This window comes from Zeus faber, assembly GCF_960531495.2.
Source record: "Zeus faber genome assembly, chromosome: 1".
Lineage (NCBI taxonomy): Eukaryota > Metazoa > Chordata > Actinopteri > Zeiformes > Zeidae > Zeus > Zeus faber.
In genome coordinates this window covers 12,901,081-12,925,079 of record NC_137193.1, presented here as the reverse complement: position 1 = coordinate 12,925,079, position 23,999 = coordinate 12,901,081, and the positions used below count along the sequence as shown (strand labels likewise).

At 45.5% G+C, this 23,999-nt stretch overlaps 1 protein-coding gene across 2 annotated transcripts in view; it reads left to right on the top strand.

Annotated features, from left to right (window-relative positions):
- Positions 1 to 23,999, top strand: part of ash1l (ash1 (absent, small, or homeotic)-like) — a 34,590-nt gene that overhangs the window by 7,196 nt on the left and 3,395 nt on the right. For both annotated transcript variants that reach the window (XM_079999968.1, XM_079999967.1), the window contains exons 3-23: positions 1,998 to 2,703; positions 3,659 to 3,832; positions 4,117 to 4,211; positions 4,465 to 4,538; positions 5,114 to 5,159; positions 5,361 to 5,469; positions 5,843 to 6,049; positions 9,575 to 9,721; positions 13,027 to 13,135; positions 13,607 to 13,756; positions 14,347 to 14,414; positions 14,586 to 14,752; positions 15,559 to 15,711; positions 16,161 to 16,215; positions 16,773 to 16,905; positions 18,488 to 18,793; positions 19,435 to 19,521; positions 20,107 to 20,197; positions 20,634 to 20,772; positions 21,307 to 21,479; positions 22,956 to 23,122. In XM_079999968.1, coding sequence (XP_079856094.1) covers positions 1,998 to 2,703; positions 3,659 to 3,832; positions 4,117 to 4,211; positions 4,465 to 4,538; positions 5,114 to 5,159; positions 5,361 to 5,469; positions 5,843 to 6,049; positions 9,575 to 9,721; positions 13,027 to 13,135; positions 13,607 to 13,756; positions 14,347 to 14,414; positions 14,586 to 14,752; positions 15,559 to 15,711; positions 16,161 to 16,215; positions 16,773 to 16,905; positions 18,488 to 18,793; positions 19,435 to 19,521; positions 20,107 to 20,197; positions 20,634 to 20,772; positions 21,307 to 21,479; positions 22,956 to 23,122 — 3,356 coding nt within the window. The remainder of the gene's footprint in view (positions 1 to 1,997; positions 2,704 to 3,658; positions 3,833 to 4,116; positions 4,212 to 4,464; positions 4,539 to 5,113; positions 5,160 to 5,360; positions 5,470 to 5,842; positions 6,050 to 9,574; positions 9,722 to 13,026; positions 13,136 to 13,606; positions 13,757 to 14,346; positions 14,415 to 14,585; positions 14,753 to 15,558; positions 15,712 to 16,160; positions 16,216 to 16,772; positions 16,906 to 18,487; positions 18,794 to 19,434; positions 19,522 to 20,106; positions 20,198 to 20,633; positions 20,773 to 21,306; positions 21,480 to 22,955; positions 23,123 to 23,999) is intronic.

The window sequence follows — 23,999 nt, the reverse complement described above, 5'->3', positions numbered from 1 at the left end:
ACACTAATCTGCTGTCCGAGCAAAGGGAAAATACCAAAGGAAGGAGACTTAAAAATGTAGAAAAAAAAAAAAGTATGGCCAAAGCAACAACATTAACTGTGCCTTTACTGGCCCCGACATTTGGTAGCCCTTAGTAGTGATTAAGGGCTTGGCAGGAAAAGCCCTCATAATGGTTTAAACTGGCTCTCCTGTTAGTGTGGTTGTCACTGCAGGATGTTCAGTTGGCCGCAGTAGATATTGCATTTCCACGAGAATGGTCATTTGACTGTTATGCTTGGGGAGGAGTAATGTACGATGAGGCTATATTTGGAAGACATTTTGATCCCAAGCACACAGCACAGGGCTTAGTTCCATCTCTACTAACAGCACCTGGACTCAGCTCATTTTTGCTGCGGTTAAGACCCCAAAGCAGTGACCTTACAATGGTCACACCACTGTGTTAGTGTAGGTGTTTAGAGCTGGATATTAGCTCATTTATTGTAGTGTTTTTTTGAGGAAGAGGTTGGTTTATTTTGTGTATATATGTTTATTTTGTCAGGCGCTGTGTACAAATTCATCAATCTGAATTGAAGAGGTTCTAAGGAACGTCCCTGTTGTGGGGCGGTGTAGCTTCACAGACTCGGGGTAATCCTAGATTAAAGCTCAGATTTGGGGTCATTCAGCGGTCACTGATTGCACTGTGAAGATATAGAAGGTCAGGGCGACTGGCACATGAGATTGTTTGTTTTCTGCCAAATGAGGAGGAGGGAGAGGGAGGGATGATGCAAGGAGGATTGATGGAAAGGAGGGGCAGAAAAGAGGTCCAGAGATGGAAGACTGAATTAAGGAAAATACATTTAAATGAGGCAACTGATTGCTGAAATTATTAAAGAGGAAGGTGATAAATGGGAGTAAAAAAGCGGATGTAATGAAGGAAGAAAGAGGAGAGTGGGATATGAGGATGAAAGGATGAAAGGAAAGGGTTAAAGGCAGCAGAGGGGCACGAGGACAGGTTAATGATGAGAAATAGCACAGAAAGCGGTGATGGAAAGAAGACCTGGAGAGAGAGACAGATGGTTAAGAAAGGAGGGAGTTTGCTCAGGTCAAAGCTGCTGTGGGGCTGTAAGATGTGGAGGAGGAGAGACTCTTTCACAAACCAGACAACATAATTGGAATGAGGAAAGCATTTTGAAAAATGAATGAAAGACATTTGTATGGGGAGTGGAGGAAAGAATGAGAATAAAGCTTTTAGTCAGGTAAGAGTGCCATGTGTCAAAAAGCCATTGTGAACCAAAATGTGATGGCATGGGACGGTACGGAGCAGTGGAGTCGGGATTGCGAAGGAAGTGCGAAGAACAGACTTGCGAGGTGAAAGGAAGTATACTGTGGAGTAAACTGTGGAGAAGCCTTGGATGCGGGGGAGGAGGGGAGAGAGGGGGAGGAACAGGGCACAGAGAAAGTGATTTTAGGCTCAGAGATGAGGGAGGGAAATGATTTATCCAAAGGAAAAGGAAGGGACTCAAGTGATGATTAGTGCCAACAAGGTGAAGGGTCACGGAGGAAGAATGACTAAAGAGCAGTAGATGGAGATGCTCTGAAGATGGGTGCAGAAAAATGGAGACGGACGGTGAAATAGGGCTGTCACAATCATGACATTTCTGTTGGCAATAATTTGTCGTACAAATAATTAACAATTTCATTATCTTGTAGCAATATTCTATTACAGAATCTGAGCTGTGCTCTGATCACCAAGCAGGTGGAGTAGTATTGAAAATAGTATTTTGTTTGTCATATTCGTTTTCCATCCAAGAAGTGGAGATTGATAATATTGATACTTGATAATTTAACTGATGCTGTTGTCAGGACAACGCTGCTCATTAGAACATACAAGTAGATTTCAAGGAAAGCCATTAGAAAACTTTACTTTACCCATTTGGGTCCAGATCTCGGATTTGAGGATGCCTTTTTTCACACCACAGTACTCCCACTGAATCCGTCCGCCCCCCTTCTCTCTCCAGGCTCATCCAGTGGCCTGACCCGAGTCGGGGCCACGGACGGCGCTGAGGGATCACTTCAGCACAGGTCGCACTCCCACCAGTCTCAGTCCCTGTTCCACGCACACACCTCCTCCTCCTCATCCTCCGCCCGCCTGTCGCCCTCTCAGGACTACTGCCTGGACTCCTCCCCACCTCGCCACTCCCACCACGCTCACCCCCCAAAACACAGCCTCCACCACGTCAACAAGATCCTCCGCGCCAAGAAGCTGCAGAGGCAAGCGCGCACGGGAAACAACATGGTGAAGAAGAGAGGCCCGGGGCGCCCCAGAAAGCACCCGCTCCCTTCCCCGCCGCCCTCGCCCCCTCCTGCGGCCGAGGTGAACCCTGGTCGGCAGAGGGACCGGGCGGGGGCGGAAAGAGGAGCGGTGCCGGGGGTCAGGGGGTGGGATGGGGACACGGTGACAGACGCCATAGAGTCCGTCGTCCAGGGCCAGCGCAGGAAGGGCCAGAAGCGGAAGCACTGGGAGAGAAATGGGGACGAGGAGGAGGAGGAGGTGCAGCTGGAGGGGGAGGAGGGGGACGAGGAAGAAGAGGTGCCGGATGGGGAGGGAGAGGAGACGGCGGTGGAGCAATTGGCGGACAGGGAGGAGGCGAGGGGCGACCTGAGGCCTGCCGTGGCGGGAGGAAGAATCTGGGTCACTCAGGAAGAGCTCCAGCGCTTTTGCGGGTAAGAACACGTTCACCCCGGGGTCACCAGCAGAAACCGTCATAACTTTACCAGAGGTCTTAAATTAGGTCTGGGTGAAAAACAACCAAAAACAATACTCTGATACACATCGATTATTCAATTACATTGTTTCAATTGCTAAATCAATTTTTAAATTGTGATATTGCTACTTTGTTTTGAAGTCATGCAACCGTTTTCCGCTTAAATCGAACACCACCCTAGTCCCAAATGATTTTTAAACATTACATTTCTGAAGTATATTGAAAAAAATTGTTAGCGATAGCAGTATCTAATTGAATCGATGGTTAATTGAATGGTGATTTTCGGTGTGTTGAAATCGAATTGAATCTTGAGATCCTGCCCAATACCCAGCCCTATCTTCAATGCATGGTGCTGATAGAGCCAACCTTTGTTACAGGTGCTAATATTAGAACTTTGGCTATGTTCAAACTGCCAGCTCACTCTGAGGGGTTTTGTGCTCATATGTGACTCAGTTTCGATTAAGCAAGAAACTGTGTCTATTGTGATCCGTTATCTCCGGACATTTTGACAGTTAAGCAACACTTTACTAAAAAGTCAAAGCCCTAGTTCCCGTAAACTGTGGAAGGCTCATTTCTGCCAGACTAATATTGAAATTGTGATGATTCATGATGATACAGCTTGTCTTCTACTCTGCAAATACCGTTCCATCCAGCAGCTGTGTTCTCGGTTTGATGTTGCGCCACTTCAAGCCATTGTTTCACAGATAAATGTGTACACATTCGCGAATATCTTGGGAGTCGTATTGGCGATGATAAAAATAGAAAAAAAAACAACACATACTAATCCAGATACTTTTGAGTTTACATTTTGAGCTCCTTTCCCTTGTGGTTGTGTAGACTGTATGTACTGTATATATAGGAGCATTTATCGAGCCCAGTCATCATTAGAAACCAAGTCATGGTTCTAATTTTAGCACACTGGAAGGCAAGCCAGATGGCAACTGCTCTCCGGAACACCCAGGCAACGTCTCCAGGCAACAGGCCCCGCCCAAGCCGATAGCCAACCAACGGGAGAAGAGACCTGCCAGACCTCCAAAGAAAAAGTTCCAGAAGGCGGGGCTCTACTCTGACGTGTATAAATCTGAGGAGTAAGTGTCCAAAAAACTCCTTTCCCCGTTCGGCTCTTGTCTAAACCGCATGTGGACATCAGCAAATACTTTGCCAATGCTCAGTCTAGTCCAGAGAATGCATGATTTGTGTCAATACTTTGCCAATTGTGTTCATCGAAAAAACACATTGCCAAATTCAAATAAATATACTACTCCAAACACAGAGTTCAGCCAATTTCAGCTCCTAAGTAAAATGAAGACAATGCCCGTTTTATCCTGTGGTGCAGTTATTTCACAGTTTGTTTCTGTACACACACTTTCAGCCCCCGTAGTCAGCTCCTGCAGCTGAAAAAAGAAAAGCTGGAGTATATTCCTGGAGAACATGAGTATGGATTGTTTCCCGCCCCGATTCATGTTGGTAAGTGTACAAATGAGTGGGCACTAATTATTTCCTTCTCAACAGAATAAGGATCAATGTCCTAAGCTTATATGGTCACAAAAAGCATGGAAAACTTTTCCAGGACTAGAAAAGTCAAGAATATAAAACAAAAATAAAATATTTATTGCATTAAAATATAAATGTATTTCATATGTTATGAATGTGTAAATGATATCTAACAGATTTTTTTTTCTCTCACGTCACGTCATCCTTTTCCCTTCTTTATTTTTAGGGAAGTACCTGAGACAGAAGCGCATTGACTTCCAGTTGCCTTACGACATCCTGTGGCTGTGGAAACACGACCAGGTGATCAGTCTTGTCAGGACATTAAGCGTTTTAGTGTTTTTGTGTTTTTCCATTATCTCAGTAAAAGGGTGAGGGACGGTCTAAAGGCTGCTGCAGCCCAGACACAGCCCCACAGAGGCATACGTCGCTATGTTCTGCCGCTGTTAATGTGTAAACCAGATTGTGTATCAGCATCAGCTTGAACTAGGACTGAGCGATATATCGATATAATGTCAATATCGTCATATGAGACGTGATATCGCTTGCGAGCGCAATAATATAATACAGTTAAACGTGTTTCCATAAGGCTGCATTACAATAAAGTAATGCAGCAATGATTGTTTGTCTGTTGTTTGTATGAAAGCAACCCTCAAAATATTGTAGGATCACCGATAACAAGGCATTCGTCAAAAAAAACCCATCATGCTTGGGCCTTGAACCTCGAACTTCTACTGTCGACTCCCTTGTTGCTCTGCGTCTTTATATACTTGAATTCCATGCGACTACTGTTCTATTTGACCCTGGTTCACTGAATCCAGGGTTAAATATTTAAGCCTCCATTACTCTGTGCTAACCCCATCGCTCTCTTCTTTTAGCTTTACAAGAGGCCTGACGTCCCCCTTTATAAAAAGATCCGATCAAGTGAGTAGCCGGTGCCGCTTGTGTCATCCAGCCCCACCCCAGGTTTTAAAGCCGGTGTTTTCATTTCATCGACTTGTGTTGTGGGTCTGCGTCGTTCTTCACTCTGATGCCAGGGCCCACTGAGATTCAGAGCGCCGGCTTCGGTGCCTCAAACATACATGTGAAAAAAACATGAAAGCTTTGCCTGTCAATGTTTTGTAGATGTCTACGTGGATGTAAAGCCCCTCTCTGGTTACGAAACAACCATGTGTAACTGCAAGGTTCCCGATGACCACAGCGAGAAGTGTTGCCTTGACGACTGCCTAAACAGGTACAGCGACACTCGGACACCCGGGCGACATCCGACAAAAATCGTAAAGGTTTTTCTCGGATGTCGGATGAAGTCATAAACTGTGCGATTTTCTTCTTTTTAATCCCATATTAGATACATCATTTAGCATATTGATAGCAGAAATACAGTATATGAGTAAAAAACATGTGTGACTTGTAAAATGAGTTATCTGAGAATAAATTGCCCCAATTTTCCTCGGGGGGATTTAGCATGGTTTTGAGTGTAAAGTGTGAAGCTGACATATCGGTCTTAAAATAATCCCATAGACATCTCAGCCTCACCGCTCCGCCCTCCAGGAGACCTGCAAAGTGGAATAGCTAAATAATTCCACCCCCCTCTCGCCCTCCCCTAGGATGAGCTTTGCTGAGTGCTCACCCAGCACCTGCCCCTGCGCCGAACTGTGCGACAACCAGCACATCCAGCGGCACGAGTGGGTCCAGTGTCTGGAGCGCTTTCGGGCCGAAGGCAAAGGGTGGGGCATCCGCACCAAGGAGCCGCTCCGCTCGGGACGCTTCATCATCGAATACCTGGGAGAGGTGGTCAGCGAACACGAGTTCAGGTGAGAGAGTTTGGCTCGTGTACTGCAGGTGTTGAGTCTGTTATTGAGATTAAGTTAATCAGCAAATCAACTTATATTGAAATTATATTATTTATATTATACAAAGTGGTTGCCGGGCTGGCAACCAGGCATCAGCTTTTGGTTGCCGAAACTGAAAATATGGTTGCCATCTTTAGTCGCCTTGTATTTTGAGTAATTAAGATACTATGAAGTTATACGTCAGCTTAATAATTACATATTTTTTTGACCAAAGAGACGTGTTCGGAACTTTGTCCTTTTCTCGCTCTGACGGTCGAAGTCCACGGGACGCGCTGGCGCAGCGTACGGGCGCGGTGCTGTGTGCCGTGAGTGCACGCTTCCTATTACATCCATGTTACAGCCACCGTCGCAGCTCCACTGGCCACGTCATTTCTCTATTTTTGCGCGAGAGGTCTGTTTTTTTTCAACCGTGCGCGGCTACGTGACCTTTTCCATAGAAACATGAGATAAAACAACAGAGAAATGTTTTTGTAAAGCGTGCAATCAATTTTTTATGAGCCTACGTTGTTCCAGAAACCTCCAGCTGCTCGGACTTGCTTATTGATCCAGACCCGTTTTAAATACAAAGAACAAACATATATGTAATACTTGGAAGTGATGCAATACAGTACAAACATATGCCACTGATCAAGTTCAACAATTACAGTTGTAGCTCACGTTTCCATTATATTGTGACGCTTGGCGGGTCGACCAGACAGACACAATGAAGGAGACGCAAACGGAACCTCCGTGGAAAGCCAAAGCCGCTTTTATTGCCTGGCTACAGCCACCCAGTCGGAAAATATCCCACTGGGGTGACCGTGTCCCTTTTTATTACGGACTTCTCTTCAAACACTCTCTCTCGCTTCCACGATCCAACCAGGCGCTCGCCTCACTTCCCTCCCTCCTCTCCATCCACACTCCCCCGCTCCCCTCCCCCCGGGACCCGCCCCCTGGACACCTGGGCCAATTACTCACCATCCTGGACACCTCCCCTCCAATCAGAATCACTTATGCAAATTATAACAACCCACCAATGTCTCCCCCCACAGTCATACACACACAGCGTTACACTATTAAAAGTTATTTATGGCAGACTACTATATATACATTTTTATACCTTTTAACTGGATACCTGCAACACTTTGTTTAACTAGTGTATGCAGAGATCATAGGACACATCATTTTTAAAGAAGTAAGCATCAAAAATCCTGTTTTTTTTTCACACAATAACTAATAAAAGCATGGGTGGTATTTCAGACATAAAAGCTATTATCAAACTGTTTGTCAAAAACGATTTCAATCGCTGTCGTTGCGTCGACGACGTCAACATCGACGCGTCTGGGACGCTTCGCCACGTAGCCGGTAAAAGAAAACGCGCTCTGTGCTGCGCCCATACGCTGCGGCAACGTGTCTGGGGGGCTTCTGCCGTAAGAGGTCCGCTTGTCGCGATCGGTCCAAATGCGTCATGGCAGGGGACAGACTTCAACCTCCCTGTCCGGCTCCGAGTCAACGTGGGTGTCATTTTTTTTCTCCTGCGCACCGCACCTCCCGTCTCGGTTTTCCTGTGATTTTATTTTAGATCTTTTTGTTTTTGTTTGTTTCTGCTTGTATGAAACAAACATTTTAAACCCAACTAAGGGACGTTGCTCGGATCAGGACAGTGGATTGCGTAATGGAGAGAGAGCAGTGTCCGGTCCGCCGTGGAACCCGGCTGTTCCGGTGTCTCCGAACAAAAAAATTATGCGAATGCTGAGAAATGACAAAGAAATCTCTTAAAATAAAAGTGTGTTTTTGTTTTAGATGTATTTATTTTGAGGGGCATGGCACCCAGACGGAAGTTTGATTTAAAAATCAAAGAGAGAGTATTGGTTTGGTGTGAGATATAAAGCCTGCCTCTAATATAAGCCTGCTTCACATTAAACCCTGGTACCTTCTTTTTTTCATCTTTATGTAAAGCAAAGCCACTGCCAGCTCCTCTCACTGTCGCGTTCATGCTTCTTTCACTGGCGAGTTCTCATTGAGTTCTCATTGAGTGTTCTGCTGACGGCGTTCTAGGACATGTGCTCCGGTTCTTACATCTTTTGTTCTCACGTCTTTTTAAGTGTACCTCCTGCTTCAGCCTGTGTCACTGGCTCTCTCTTTCACCCACATGTACAGTATATGCTCACCACACTGGTAATAAGAATCTCAACAGTCTTGTTTGTCCCCTTATTGTTAACAATCGTAAATTCTAATTTGCATCTTTCAATTTTAAAGTAGCTCTCCACCAGATGAGGTCGGAGCCATGCTCATTATTAACGCTGTCTGTCTACAAAGATAAGAACTGGTTGTTGTATTGTAACGGCTATATGTTGACAAATTTGACCAAATTGACTAGAGAAAAAGACTAAACCTAAAGATATTTCCTGTGTATTTTTATTTTATTTTAGTTCGTTAGTTTTATAAGTACACAATATCGTTTCAGTTCATTTTAGTTTTGGTAGCGAACGGTTTTCCGAGTTCCCATGAGTGCATTACTCCCAACCCGCATCATAGTTTTCTGAGCCTGCGAACGCAGCATCGATTCCCGCTTTGGATCGCTTTCAAACGGAGACTAAAGCCGTGTCCACGACTTAACGCAATATCAGAGAACGAGTCCAGTAGTTAATCAATCACAGATGGCGTCGTTCTCTGGGACGGATAAAAGAAAAAACAAAATGCTCAACTTCTATAGGAGTTTAGTGTGGGGCTGAACTGGAAAAAAAAGGAACTAACAGTCGAATCCTCGTTTTGAACAGGAGTAAATCCGACCCAAGAATCTGGATGTTCCTCTCCAAAGTTTGACTGTAAATTAGCCTATAATAAGTTAATAGAGCAAACGTTACCTCCTGCATGCCTGATCCATCATCTAGCTTGTCAGTCGCATCAAATCATGGCCTCCCAAGACATTACACCTTTCTTTTTTGTTTTTCGCTCAGGTTCATCTGGTTCTTTGTCAGTTGAATCAATTTGCACATTTGTTTGTGATGTTGACGGTTTAGTCCAACTTTTCACCCCACAGTCAAATAACTTCCTTTAATTCACGTTTGTCTCTAAAACACAATGCGCACGTGCAGCGTTCTGGTTCCGAATGTAACAGTTTACCGACTGCAAATACCACTACTGCAACAAATTCATCTATTTTTGGGTGCAAGTTTTGCTGTTTGCTGTCCCTATTTTTAATGTTAAAAAGTGGTTGCTAAAGGGGGCAACTAGAGGCCACAAAATGGTTGCTAATTGACTCAATCTGGTTGCCGAGGGCAACCAGGCAACTGTTTCTGTCGAGGCCTGATATAATTATTTGTAATTTAGAATTTTCGTATTTTGAATTGAGCACATTTGAAAACGTGTGCTGCAACATCTCACAAAACATGTCTTGCCACCCCACCCCTCTTGTCTCCCTATTGACTCCATCCTTTCCTCCCACCTCCCTCCTGCCTTCCTCCCACCTCCCTTCTGTCCCCCCCCCCCCCATCACTCCTTTAGGAGCCGTATGATGGAGCAGTACTTCTCCCACAGTGGCCAGTACTGTCTTAACCTGGACAGCGGCATGGTGATCGACAGCTACCGGATGGGCAACGAGGCACGTTTTATCAACCACAGTTGTGAGCCCAACTGTGAGATGCAGAAGTGGTGGGTGTTTCCTGCTTTCTCCTTGTGTCCTTGAAGAAAAGACGCCCTCAGGGTATCGCTGTGGAATTCCTTATCGGTATTTAGTGCATGATAGCTGTTAAAATGCAATGTAGGAGGCGCACCTTGTCCAATGTGAGAGAATGCTTCACAACAAGCAAAACAAAAAACGTGCGTCTAAAAGAAAAAAGCTCATGGATAAATAAAGATAGGCAAAAAAAAAAAGGTTTTGTAAATACATGTAATACATAATGTAATACATACCATAATTGAATGGCCTTGGGCACAGAGCTAAACCAAAGTTGTGAGCTTTCGCCTTTAAAAAGCTGTAGAAAATGACTCCAGTTATTTGTCTTTGTGGGGAAGATTCAAGGATTTATTTGTCAAATACATATTACAATATGTAGTGAAATGCTTTTTTGGTACTCCAGAGACTGTGCTGGGCATAGTAAAAAAAATTAAAATAAAACAAGATAAGATTAAAAAATGAGAATGAAAATATGAGTAAAGTAAATAAGAAAATACAAATCTATATACAGCATCAAAAGTTTAAAAAATACCGAATATTTTTGTGCAATATATGCTGTGCAATGTTGGCCAAGTGGAATAATAATAATAAATATCAAAGAATATAAATGTGTGCAAAGTATTAAAGCAGTGAGATTGACACAGTATTTGAGGTGAGTGCTAGGTTGTAACAGAGTTCAGTGTCCTTATGGCTTGGGGGAAGAAGCTCTTTCTGAATCTCTCTGTTCAGGTCTTGTGGCTGCGTAGGCGTTTGCCTGACCGCAGCCACTGGAGCAGTCCATGGTTAGGATGGTGGGGATCCTTATTAATCCTCTTAGACCCGGTCCTGCACCACCTGGTGTATAAGTCCTGAGGGGGTTGAGTGTCGTGTTGATGGTACGTTCAGCCGAGCGTACCACTCTCTGCAGCGCTTTATTGTTCTGAGAGGAACCGTTCCAGTACCAGGCGGTGATGCACCCTGACAGGATGCTCTCGGTGGCACCAGAGTAGAAGGTTTTTATGGATCTTTGGAGCGACTCTGAACTTCCTCAGTTATCTGAGGTGATAAAGGTGCTGCCCCGGCTATTTCACCAGAGTGTCTGTATGTGATGTCCATGTCTGGTCCTCAGTGATGTTTACACTGAAGTACCTGAAGCTGCTCACCCGCTCAATTGGGGCCCCGGTGATGTTGAGGGTGGTGTAGATCCTCTGTGGGTCCTTCTGAAGTCCACGACCAGCTATTTGGTTTTGCTGACGTTCAGGTAGAGGCTGTTGGCCTGACACGGTGGTGTCAGGCCCTCCACCTCTCACAGGTAGGCCTTCTCCTCGTTGTTTGAGATCAGATCCACCACAACTGTGTTGTCAGCAAACTTGACGATGGTGTTGGAGCTACTCTTGGCCACACGGCCATTAGTGTACAGCGAGTACAACAGAGGACATAGGACGTAGCCTTGGGGGGCTCCTGTGTTGAGGGTGCGGGGGGTTGAGGTACACGGAGGTGGACAGTCCAAGTTCCCTGAGCTTGGTGACCAATCTGGGGGGTACTATGGTATTGAAAGATGAGCTGAGGCAAATTGTAATGAGTCCAAGGTGATTGGGAGAAACGAGCAGATGTTATCCTTAATTAGTCTCTCAAAACACTTCATGACCACCGAGGTGAGAGCGACAGAACGGTAGTCATTGAGGTCGGCCAACTTGGATGTCTTGGGCACAGGGACAATAGTGGACCTCTTGAAGCAGGGGGGAACCACAGCCTGGGCCAGGGAGAGGTTGAATATGATGGTGAACACTGGGGCCAGCAGGTCGGCACAGGACTTCAGCACTTGTCTGGATCGGCTGCTTTCCTGGTGTTCACCCGTCTCAGGGCCCACCTCACATCGTGCTCTGGGACGCCGAGTGTGCGTTCCCCTCCGGCGGCGGTTCAAAGAACGAGTCCAGAACGAGTCCAGATCTTATGCCAGAGAAGCGTCAGCACTCACCGTGGTGGACGCTCTGCCTCTGTTACATTACATTACATTTAGTCATTTAGCAGACGCTTTTATCCAAAGCTCTGTAGTCCGTGGTAGTCCGCAATCCCTGCCACATGCGTCCGGTGTCAGACAGCTGGAACTGGGACTCCACTCCCTCCCGATACGACGCTTAGCCTCCTTCACCGCCCTCCTCCTGACAAGACCAAATCAAGGATCTGATGAGATCACCCAGTTCTCCCCCTTCCATAATTCAGCAAGCGTCAAACTCTAGAGACATTTTACTGCATAGCCCAATTTTACTAGCATCTACAAACTACCTAAGTCTACCACGTTCAGATATACTGGGAAACAGATGTTTCCACCGAGGGGATGTTCCGCCAACCTCATTCACCTGTCTGCTTCAGGTGTAGTTGATGTTTACGGTCTTCGTGTCACCACCTCCCTCCACCTGAATTGAGACGCCTAAGAACCACAGGGACTGTCTCGCAGCTTCCTGCCCTCCAGTGTAGACCAAACTGTAATCTAGGACACCGGTCTAACAGCAATCCTGTGTCTGTGAGAACATTCATAATGTCAGAAGGCTCGCTTGAGCTAGAAAACTGTACATGGACGGAAGATTTTCCGCTCAGAGCATGACGACTCATCCATCTTGTCACAGAAGAGCGATTGCACGTAGCGAGGCCTTAGATCCAGCTGTAGCGCCCGGAGACAATGTGCTGAAGCAGCTTTTTGCCTCTATAAAGGAATAAATTATCACGTCTCTGGACAACAGAATAGTTCTGTATTCTGGGAAAAAGCAGGCAAAAAATAAAAAATAAAAAAATGGAGCCCTGCCCGAATCGGGGTCGGAAAAAAAACAAAACATTTTGTCTTGTGATATGAATTTCATTCAAAATGTTTCCATTTGTCGAGGATATTTTAACATATCTTGGCACATTCTTTCTTGTTGCCGGCGCTCTACTTCATTTGAATGCCAGGCAGTGCATTAAACACGGGACGAATTATCAAGGCAAAAAAAACACAAACAAAATACAACAAACTCATAAATAAACATAATAATAAAGAAAAAGGAAAAAAAACCCGAAACATTGGACACAATATTCCTTGAATGAAAATGAGTGAGAGGGTGTGTGTGTGTGTGTGTGTGTGTGTGTGTGTGTGTGTGTGTGTGTGTGTGTATGTTGATTGTCGGAAAGAAAGTAGAGGGTGTAATACTAGTACAACCATTCAGACACCCCCACCCCACCCCTTTTTTTCTTTGACACTCAAATTACTCATTCACTCTCCGCTTTCCCCCCTTTTCTTTGTGGCTCTGGGAATCCTCTCACCCAGGTCGGTAAACGGGGTGTACCGGATCGGCCTCTTTGCTCTCAAGGACATGAGCAGCGGCACCGAGCTCACCTACGACTACAACTTCCACTCCTTCAACACCGAAGAGCAGGTGAGAGACCTTCCGCTCGCCCACAGGACCAATACACCCAACTCCTGTTCTTAAATGTTGGTCTACCCCCCCCCCCCCCACCCCCCACCTTGACTTGTCCACCTAGCAAGGAGTTATTCATTATTTACCTGCCGGTGTCAATTGAATTAGTTAATTGTTGAGCCCAGGAAGCTGTAAAAAGCCACTGAGAATGTGGAAATGGGAGTTTCTGGTTAATGCATTCTCCAGAAAATCAGGTGGATCAAATTACTATTACGACTATTTATTTCTATACATCTTGCAAACAGCTGTTTTCTTCCGAACCACCTCCACGTCTCACCTCCACGCCTCGCGGTGTTGGTGCGGGAGGCAATGCAGCTCAAGGGAAACGCAGCCCCCGATTTCGGGAAATGCTATTGCTTCTCCTGAAATGCTCGTCTTCGATGGACTGATCTCAGCAGCTTTTCACCCTCTCCCTGCGCTGCTTTACAGCAAGTGTGCAAGTGTGGCTCGGAGAGCTGCCGCGGCATCATCGGAGGGAAGAGCCAGCGCATCAACGGCCTGCCTCCCAAGGCGGGCGGGACCCGGCGACCGGGTCGGCTCAAGGAGAAGCGCAAGTCCAAACACCAGCTCAAAAAACGGGTGAGTGGAACAGAGTGATGGAGCCGGAGAACGCTCCCTGCGTCCACAGGCGGCTCCGGTCAAACGATGACTTTTTTGTTATGATCGATAGAGAGAATAAACCGTCCATAGCCAAAAACTACCATCTCTGTAAAGTCGTATAAGGAGGGAGGTGAGAACATAGTATCTCTATATAAATGCCCAATATCCTTTTGAACCAGAATCTCTGAGCTTCTGCGGTGTGTTATGTAGGCCATGGATGTTTTTTTTTTTTTTTTGGTCTCAGAGGAGCTTTTAGTGGGCCACAAGATTTCTAAAATAGTGACACAAAGGACTTTAAAGAAAGAAGTACACCTGTGATGTTAAGGCTAGAATACTCTCTAATATCCCCCCGCAGCGGAACAGAGAAGAAACACGAATAAATATCTCCATTGGGAGTAAAATAGACCGAGCGACCTTGAACACAGTCGGGTTGGGGAGCTTCCAGGGATCAGGCGCCATTTCCAGTTAATGGTCCGATATAAAGTCTTGTGCCCGTAAAGTCCGACCCCTGGCGGCGTCTCCTAAATCTCTCTCCACTAACTGATCGATTGCTCCACCGATCTCTTCAGGAGGAGGAGTCGAGTGACAGCAACAAGTTTTACCCACATCTCATGAAGCCCATGTCCAACAGAGAAAGGTACTATAAGACAGGCACACACACACACACACACACACACACACACACTCACACGTGCGCGCACACGCGCACACACACACACACACACACACACACACACACAATCGTTTACTCATGTCGGTGTACAGTATGTGCCCAAACAGGTTTCCTAAACGCCTTCTGGATCAACAGGAACTTTGTGCTGAAGCACCGGGTTTTCCTGCTGAGGAACTGGGAGAAGATGAGGGAGAAGCAGGAGCTGCTGAAGAGGGAGGGGGAGCGAGAGAGGGACGCCAGCAGCCTGTCCATCTACACGCGCTGGGGCGGCGTCATGCGGGACGACGGCAACATCAAGTCCGGTGGGTGTCGGCGCCGGGGAACAAATATCTTTAAACGCAACCCCGCGTTCTCCTCTTTCCACGCGCTCCAAATGGGTATTAACAAACTGACCGACTCAGGAAATACTGATGTACGCAAAAGCAGGGATTCCCAAGCTGTAGTCCCGGCCCTGGACTGGTCCTGGAACTGTTCTTAGAGGTGCAATAGACGACTTTTGCGCCACTGTCGCAAAGACGACCGGATGGCCTTACGGTTTCCTGAGAGCGCTCCGTGGAAATGATGGACATCGCTTTGGAAATAACAGAAAAGAAGCACGTTCTTTTTTATGTATTTTGTTTTCGCAGTCACAGACATATATACATAGACGCCGCATTGACTGCTTTGGCTCGTCGCTGCGGTACGTCAACGTCGCCGCCATATTGGAGCAAAACACAAGTAGACTCTGGAGCTGCGGTTTTTCTGGATAAAAAGCACAATTACGTTTACATTTCCCAACCGATTTCGATGGGTCGTTTTTATAATCAAGGGTTTATGTTCTACGTGGAGTGGATTGCGTCACCATCCACCATTTCCTCTAATGGTGGCGCATTGGTTGATGCACTTCCTGTGACCCATTGCCGTAAATTGATCATTTTCCCGAGAGTTGGCACCCGGTGACATTCCGAATTGCATAGTGATAGAGACTTATAGGGAACCGATCGACACGCCGATGGTGTCATCGTTCTACAGCCATTACACTGTGCAATCGACATTAACTTCATAACGATAAGGAAAGTTTCTTCCATCTATTTTCTCACAAAAATTGTTTTTTTTTTTTTTATGTTAGACGTGTTCCTGACTCAGTTCTCGGCACTGCAGACGTCGCGCTCGGTGCGCACGCGCAGGCTGGCCGCCGCCGAGGAGAACACGGAGGTCACCCGCACCGCCCGGCTGGCGCACATCTTCAAGGAGATCTGCGACATGATCACCAGCTACAAGGGTTCGTGGGGGGGCGTTGGCGGGAGAGGCACACGGGCCTCGTCGCTTCACACGTATTTTAATGAACTTGGAACAAATCATCCGTTTGAAGCAAACCTTGACTTCATCCTTGGTTTTTTGAGCTTGCTGCATCCATGCCCATTTAAATACACGTACAGTATATATATATAGTATATATACGGTACAGTATATATATAGTCATAATAACCCACTTGATTCCTGTTTTGAATCTTATTGTTATTATTTCCAAATTATGTTAATAATATTGATATTTATATCCCGTATGTCCCATTACTTTATTCCAGACTGTCCTTGCAGTTTGACTTCGTAGGAGTATTAATATGTCAGTCAGCACTCAGATCCAATGTTCCCTGCGTCATTGAGCAAAGTAATTGCAAAATCAAAAAACCCGTTGTTGACAAGCGTCCAAATCTTACGCCCTTCTTTCAGATTCCTCCGGCCAGACTCTTGCAGCTCCACTGGTAAACCTTCCGTCGCGGAAGAGGTAAGAATGTGTGTGTGGCTCACCAGGAAGCACGCCCCATATACAAGACTCCTTATCGCAGCAGTCCGGGTTCAGCGTCTCTGTGATTGTGTGGGAAGCACGATCACTGTCCAATAAAGCATGAAAATGCCCCCCTGAAAAAAAAAATAATAATAATAATGTGTGTGGCAAGCAAAACGGGAGTCCGTTCTGATTTCCTCGATAGCGCGACGGTGAATGCAAAGCAAAGTGCGGGCGTCACTTTTTCCCCGCTCTGCAATGGACCTGATCCCAGAAAGCCAGCGCCCTAATTCCTGTCCAGCACCGATTGTAATCAGCTGGTCGAAAACAGTCACTGTCTGTTATTCTTTTGCCTTGGAATTCCACAGCTAAGATAAGATGACCCTTTATCGGTGCCTGGGGGGGAATTCTGCTGTAGCAAAAAGAATAGAGCGAATCAGCTCGATAATGTAACGTGCACAAAAGAAAGTGTTGGATTTTGAAATAGGAACAATTGTGTGTGTGTGTGTGTGTGTGTGTGTGTGTGTGTGTGTGTGTGTGTGTGTGCGCGGTCCCAGGAACAGTCAGTACTACGAGAAGGTGTCGGACCCGCTGGACCTGAGCACCATCGAGAAGCAGATCCTGACCGGACACTACAAGACGGTGGAGGCCTTTGACACAGACATGCTCAAAGTGTTTCGCAACGCTGAGGTGCGTGAGCGTCCTCCGCCGCCCGCGCTGCAGCCCCCACTCTCTGTTTTCCTCCTCGCTAATGTTGGCATTCGGTCATGTTTAGATATGATTTTAATATGAGCCCGCACTGTGCTTTCTCCAATCAGCATGCCGTCTTTTTCCATATTTGTAGACGGGCTGGAGTTTTAGTTGATTGTTAATGATTTCCGTTTTTCGCTGCTATGGTGATGTCATAATAAACGTCCATCTAATTTAGAAGAGCTATCGATTAACACTGAACATTGGATTTGGAGCATTGCGGTTTAAACATTTCATTTTCCTCAACTAAACCGGTGGAAACACGCCGGATTTGCATTTCTGACATTGGCTGGATATTCCCTTTGACGTTTGGGTGGAATTATTATTATTATTATTATGGAATCTTAACGATTTTTTCAAAAATGATCACAAGTGAGCTCGACAAATTGGATGAAAAGAATTGCGAGCGCTTCAGCTGTGACCAGTTGAGTTTGCGTTGTATTTATCTTTGTTTACATCAACCGTTCCACGTCCCTTGTGCACGCACGAGGAAAGCTCTGTGCCGCAGGCAGCGTGGCCAGGTGCTCCGAGCCGGAGAAGAGAATGATTTGCAGGCATTTCATTTTGTGGTAACGTCGGTTCACAATGAATGCTCCGGCTGATGTCAAGTGGAAACGTAAAAAAAATACAAATAAATCATCTCCCGTTGAGAAATATTTTATTGAACATCACTTGTTCTGCAACTGTGTTTTTTTTTGTTTTTTTCATTTTTTTTCATTTTCATTTTTTACTTCAGATGCATTTATTATTCAAGCACATTTGTGCACGGTCTAGTCGATCTACGGTATCTCATTCTCCCCCAACACACACACTCCCTCACCCTAATAGGATGAAGCTCCCTCATGGCTGTTCCCCGACACAAACACACACACACACACACACACACGCACACACACATGCAAACGCACATTGCGCCTTTTGATTTACATCTGTATAGCTCAGCCGTTTAAACAAGTGCTACTTGAAACCTCTCAGGAAAGCTGACTCTTGGAGTAAGACGAGTTGAAGTGGACCCCTGGCTGAAATTCTCCAAACGGCCTTTTAAGCGAAGGACGGGTGGAGAAGGTGGTTTATTGTTAAATTGAGGCCTGTGGAAGTGCGGCCTGTTCAATGGAGTTTGAGCCCGGCTGGTTAAACACGTTGCTTTGAGCGGCCTCTCAACACGCATCTCTCACTTCTGGGGAACGTGCCAGCAGAACTTCTGCCGGCGCAGATCCACAGCATGCTTTTTATATGCTTTGATTTTGAACTTTTGTAAAGTAAAGTAACTTTACCAAAGAGATTCAAATTTTGTTGTGGAGGTGGTAAAAATATGTATTTTTCTTTATTTCTTCAATTTTTTTCCTTCAGCTTAATTCTCGATCCTGTTTGATGAGTGTAAAAAAAAAAAGCGAGTATCCTCGAGTATTTACCAATGCATTGTGATTGTTTTTTTTTTTTTTGTTATTACTATTTGATTGCCTGAAATACATTTAGATGATCAGTTTGACAACCCTAATTCTTAATTCCCCGTTTTTAACAGAAATACTACGGCAGGAAGTCGTCAGTGGGCCGGGACGTGTGCCGCCTGCGGAAGGCGTACTACAGCGCCCGCCATGAGGCCGCGGTGCAGATCGACGAGATCGTGGGCGAGACGGCCAGCGAGGCGGACAGCTCGGACTCGCTGGAGCGGGACCACCACCACCACCACCACCACGGGGGAGGAGGAGGAGGAGGAGGAGGAGGAGGAGGAGGGGCCGGCTCCCACGACAAAGACGACGACGTCATCCGCTGCATCTGTGGAATGTACAAGGACGAGGGCCTGATGATCCAGTGTGAAAAGTGCATGGTGAGAAGACGCGGGGCCAGGGGTTGAATCAACGCTTTGTGGTTGTTTTTGTTTTGTCGAGTAAAAAAAAAAAAAAGAGCGAGAAAATATAGCCTCGGTTTTGCGTAACATTGCAATGGGTCTGACACTGAGTGTTTAGAAAAGCCCACGCCGCCGCGTCACCAAAGCTGCTTGACTCAGTCAACTTGACTCAGAGTCAATTTGTGCCTCGGACTCCAAGGGACGGCTTTTTAAAATGTCTTTCTTTTGTTTTGTTTTTGTTTGTTTTTTTTAATGTAGGAACATAACTTTTCACGGTGTGTTTTATTCAGTTTGCCTAACTACATAGAGCAAAGATCACATTACATACAGCATGGGTCATACACATATACAGTATATGATGTGTATATATTTGTTTTTAAAAGGTAGTGGCCACATGGCTCTCCCTGCACATTATTTGTTATTTTTAGCCACAGCGAAAGCAGAGAAGGTTAGCAATTTAGAGCCAGTCGAGTACAGAAAGTACACAGTCCGAAATCAAACCCCACTTCCACAGACATGGATTCGAACAAATGGGTTTGGTACGTTGTCACACATAAATGTCATACACCTTTATTGCTTCAGACTGTAAGTAAGCGTGGTTTGATGCCTTCTCTTTCTAGGTCTGGCAGCACTTTGACTGCATGCGGCTGGAAGCGGAGGTGGAGCACTACCTGTGCGAGCAGTGCGACCCTCGGCCTGTGGACAGGGTACAACTCTTCAACACACATTTCAAACAGTGGTCACGTCAAAGACACCTCATTTGAACACAACCTAATGACTTGGAATGTAACGATATCATATCTAGATCATGATATGAGACGTCTGGGGTTTCGGCTATCGTTATATTGTGATATAGTTAAATGTTGTCTTTTAGGAGCATTACGGTAAAGTTCAGTTTTCTGAACTTCATAAACTGTTCTAGGTGTTCTAATCAATGCCTCGTCCTGCTTGGTCATGATATCCAGATTTCTAATGATTGTTTCTTAAATATTTATTTCATGTAAACACTGTATCTAATGAAGGCACCCATGGTCATCCCCAAAATATCATCAGTTATTAATATTTTTATGTATTTCTGTTATGATTTTGTTCATAACGCCCAGCCCGTCTTCAATCAGAGCGTGTCCTACTGCTTCCTCTTGAACAATCTTCCAGCGACAACTTAAGGCTATTCTCTTCTTCACCCCTTTTTTTTTTTTTTTTGACATTTCCTATCTGTCTGCGTTGTTTGTGTCCTGAAAATCCCCCCTGGGAATGAAGATAAAGCGCCATCTCGTCTTATCTTCCCACAGGAGGTCCCGATGCTGCCCCAGCCCAGTTATGCCCAGTCTGGCTCCGTGTACTACATCTGCCTGCTCCGAGACGAGCTGCTGCTGCACCAAGGTAACAGCAAAGACACGGCTTTCCACGTCCTTGGCTTCAGATTTGAAAAAATGTTTTGAACTTTATTTGTTCAGCCCTGTACAACATCATTTTGAAAATGTCATAGATGGTTGTGCGCGAACTGGACAATATATTGTTTGGTCTCGTAAAAGTTATTTTTTAAAGGTATGGGGTGAAACAGTAACCACTTACATTGTAAGTGGCACTTTCCTTTCTCTTTTTTTCTCTCGCGTTTGACTTGGCTTAAATCCAGAATTTTGGGTCCTTGATGCACAGTATGTCAACAGGGTCTGAATCTCCCAAACTGTTGAAATTCTCGTAGTATCCTTCCAAACGGGGTTTAATGCATTGAAGCATGCATCGTCGTTGTGTTGAAACCAGCAGATGTGTTGAGTGATCCTGGATCCAGTGATCCAGTTGGTTTTGTGTTGTGCAGGGGACTGTGTTTACCTGATGAGGGACAGCAGACGCACCCCAGAGGGACAGCCGGTCAGACAGTCCTACCGCTTACTGTCTCACATCAACAGAGACAAGCTGGATATCTTCCGCATCGAGAAGCTCTGGAAGAATGAAAAGTGAGTGTGGCAGACTGACCCCCACCGCTGGCAGCGTGCGCCTAAAATATCTGCCCCGTCCACATTTAGATCCAGTTCAGTGTGGACGGTTGGGCGTTTCTTTTTTTGGATTTCTGCAGTTTCTGTCGGTTTTTCCTTTTTCCTGTTGCTTGTTTTCAAATGTATTAACCTGAAAATAACTGAGGAAGTCAGTGCTGGTTACACGAAAGAGAGAGCTGAACGTTCCTCCATATGGTGTTTGCAAACAGCGCACAAATTGATAAATATACACAATTCATTCATATAAAAACAATAAAAAAATGTGATCAATGTCAAAGGTTTATTGATAACAATTCCGTCAATAAACCTTTGATATTGATAGAACTTTTAGCTTTTTTGGTTGTTTTACGACTCTCCATAAGAACTTCCGAGACTTCCGGTGTGCTGTTGTCGTTTGTCAGATTCAGCGTAAGGCCGGCTTCAGGTTTTCATACTTTAGTCCTTATTCTGTCTCTGAAAGGCGACTAATGCACCCGCTCTCATTTCCTTCTGAAGGGGTGAGCGCTTCGCCTTCGGCCACCATTACTTCCGTCCCCACGAGACGCACCACTCGCCATCGCGGCGATTCTACCAGAACGAGCTGTTCCGCATGCCGCTGTATGAGATCATCCCCCTGGAGGCCGTGGTGGGAACGTGCTGCGTCCTCGACCTCTACACCTACTGCAAGGGTGAGCGATTCAACACGCACGCGCACACACTGAAACAGCCGGTCTAAATCCCTCCATCAATAAACTCGTAAAACTGCTGCCGCACCTTTCCTTGAGCAGGGCACTCAACCCAAATCTAGTAATTCCACCAGTCAGTGCTGGCGGTGCTGGCCGACTCCCAGACAGGAGTGTGTGTAAACTGAGGTGTGTGTCAATGGGAGTGTGTGTAACTTCATGGATACAAAACAGAAAGCTATCTCTAGTAAAAATAAAGGATTTTAAACAATCACCAAAACCTTGACCAGCATTTACACCCACACACATACAGCTCTCCCACAGATGTTACAGATGCACATATAACAATTTTTCACTGCCGATACCAATCCCAAATCCGAATCCAATCTAATATTTAATCGGAACTAAACTTGTAACGTAATGATTTTTCAGTTTTCTCCATTAGAGACATTGAATCTGCTTCAAATGTGTCAAAAAGTAAACGTGCTTTCACAATATCTGCCGTGTTTAATGTAGTGTATAATGTAGACCAGTGTGGGTTTTTCAATGGCTGATGCTGATATTAAGAGAGCAGGGCGGCCAATGTATAATGTCTGTATTGTCTGCAAAGTAGAAAATAAAAACTGACCTAAAGTATTTGTTGTTATTTATTCCCTCTTTTTTGCCAGTTAAAATGACAGTGACGGAGCGGGTAGATGCCGCTTTCTCTAGAATATCAAACTCACGTACTCATAACGTTATCGCTTGAATAAAAATAGTGGATTGTTATAAAACTTGTTTTTTCTATTTATTAATTGGTTGGGGGCTGTTTGGCACTTGTAGGAAGCAGATGGAGTATTTGGACATGGTGGTTTTGCATGGCGCGGTTGGTCTGGTTTGCGCCTCCAGGTTATTACTTGTATAATTTTTTTTTTATAATAACTGACACAAAATAATTGTTTCATATATTTTATTGCCCGTCTTTGTACATCATCAAAATAACAACATATCGTCACGCTTGTGTCATTTTGCTGTCGTACCGCCCCCTCATGTGGCCACGTTCGTCCGGTGAATCGGTGCATCCCTCCTTTAGATCTGTGGGGGCTCTACCTGGCAGCACTGTATAGTCAAAATCCATACCGTAGGGTCAAAATTCATACCCGTTTACTTTCTGTACCATTTATACCGTCCACCCCTACTGCAGACATGTTTGGTTTATCGATACCGATGCCGATAATCTCAAAATGAGATATATCGGCCGATATATCAGCCGACCGGTTCATCAGCCGGCCACTAGTTTAATGACTCTTAATGGTCAGCTGTTTGTAAAGGGGATGTTCTGTGATAATGATGTCCTATTTGAACCTGGTATCAGGCTGATATCCGACACTGGTACGCGCGGGGTGTGTGCCTAACAGGTATTTGCAGTCGCTCCTCCTTAACAAATACTGTCTACAAAACCCCCGAACTGAACTGAACGGAACTGTCTTCCTTCCTCTGCAGGGCGGCCGAAGGGTGTGAAAGAGCAGGACGTGTACATCTGTGATTACCGCCTGGACAAGTCGGCTCACCTCTTCTACAAGATCCACCGCAACCGCTACCCGGTCTGCACCAAGCCATACGCCTTCAACCACTTCCCCAAGCGGCTCGCGCCCAAGCGAGACTTCTCGGTAGGAGCGCTGACCGTCCTCGAGGGCGGGGGTTGAAACACTGAGGTCTCTAAAGAGTGGGAGCTATTTTCAGAGAGGGAGGATAATGTTACAGTCTAATATACGATTTGCCTCGGCACTTATCAGGCCTATTCCCTTCATTGAGCATTAGAAGTGGATACATACTGGAGGAGGGGGGGTTCAAATACACACCAGCTGCAAACACATGTCGTTGTAGGCTTTGATTTTACAGTTTGATATCGTTGTAATACTAAAAGAGAGACTACCAGAAAACTACTCTGAATTATCTTCAACTCAGAAACTTTAAAAGGGGCAGGTGCTCAAAAAAAAAAAAAAAAAGAAAGAAAAGGCACATGGACCCCCAGCTCTGGTTCTCTCATTTTGACGCTCTGGGCAAAGCGAGCAGCACAGCGGAGCGCTAATAATGCAACATATAATATAATCTCATAGAGAAAGATTTCGATTTATTTTATTTCCTTAGTTTCTTACTTGTATGGAAAATGAAAAAAGGAACCTAACCAGAGAATTGGAGCAGAGTTGTTGTTTTTATTCTCCTCCAGAGAGCGGTGCGTGAGTTAAGGGGCTGATCCGTTCCGTTTCAAAAGAACAACGTGCGTCTCCACTGTTTGCGATCATGTTTAATGTTGCAAATGCAGCCTCCCTGTTCCAGAAGTGCGATTGGAATTTTGCACGATTGCCCAAGCCCACTGCTGCGTCCTCCTTTCTGCTTTCCTTATTATTCCTTTCCACTCTCGCTTATATTGCGGCTACGTCCAAATACACGGGAGTATCAACGCAAAAAATAGCCTTGTCCACCATCTTGGGTGTGCTGTAAAACTCGGCACTCCACCCCTCGTCTACACCAAACGGATTATAT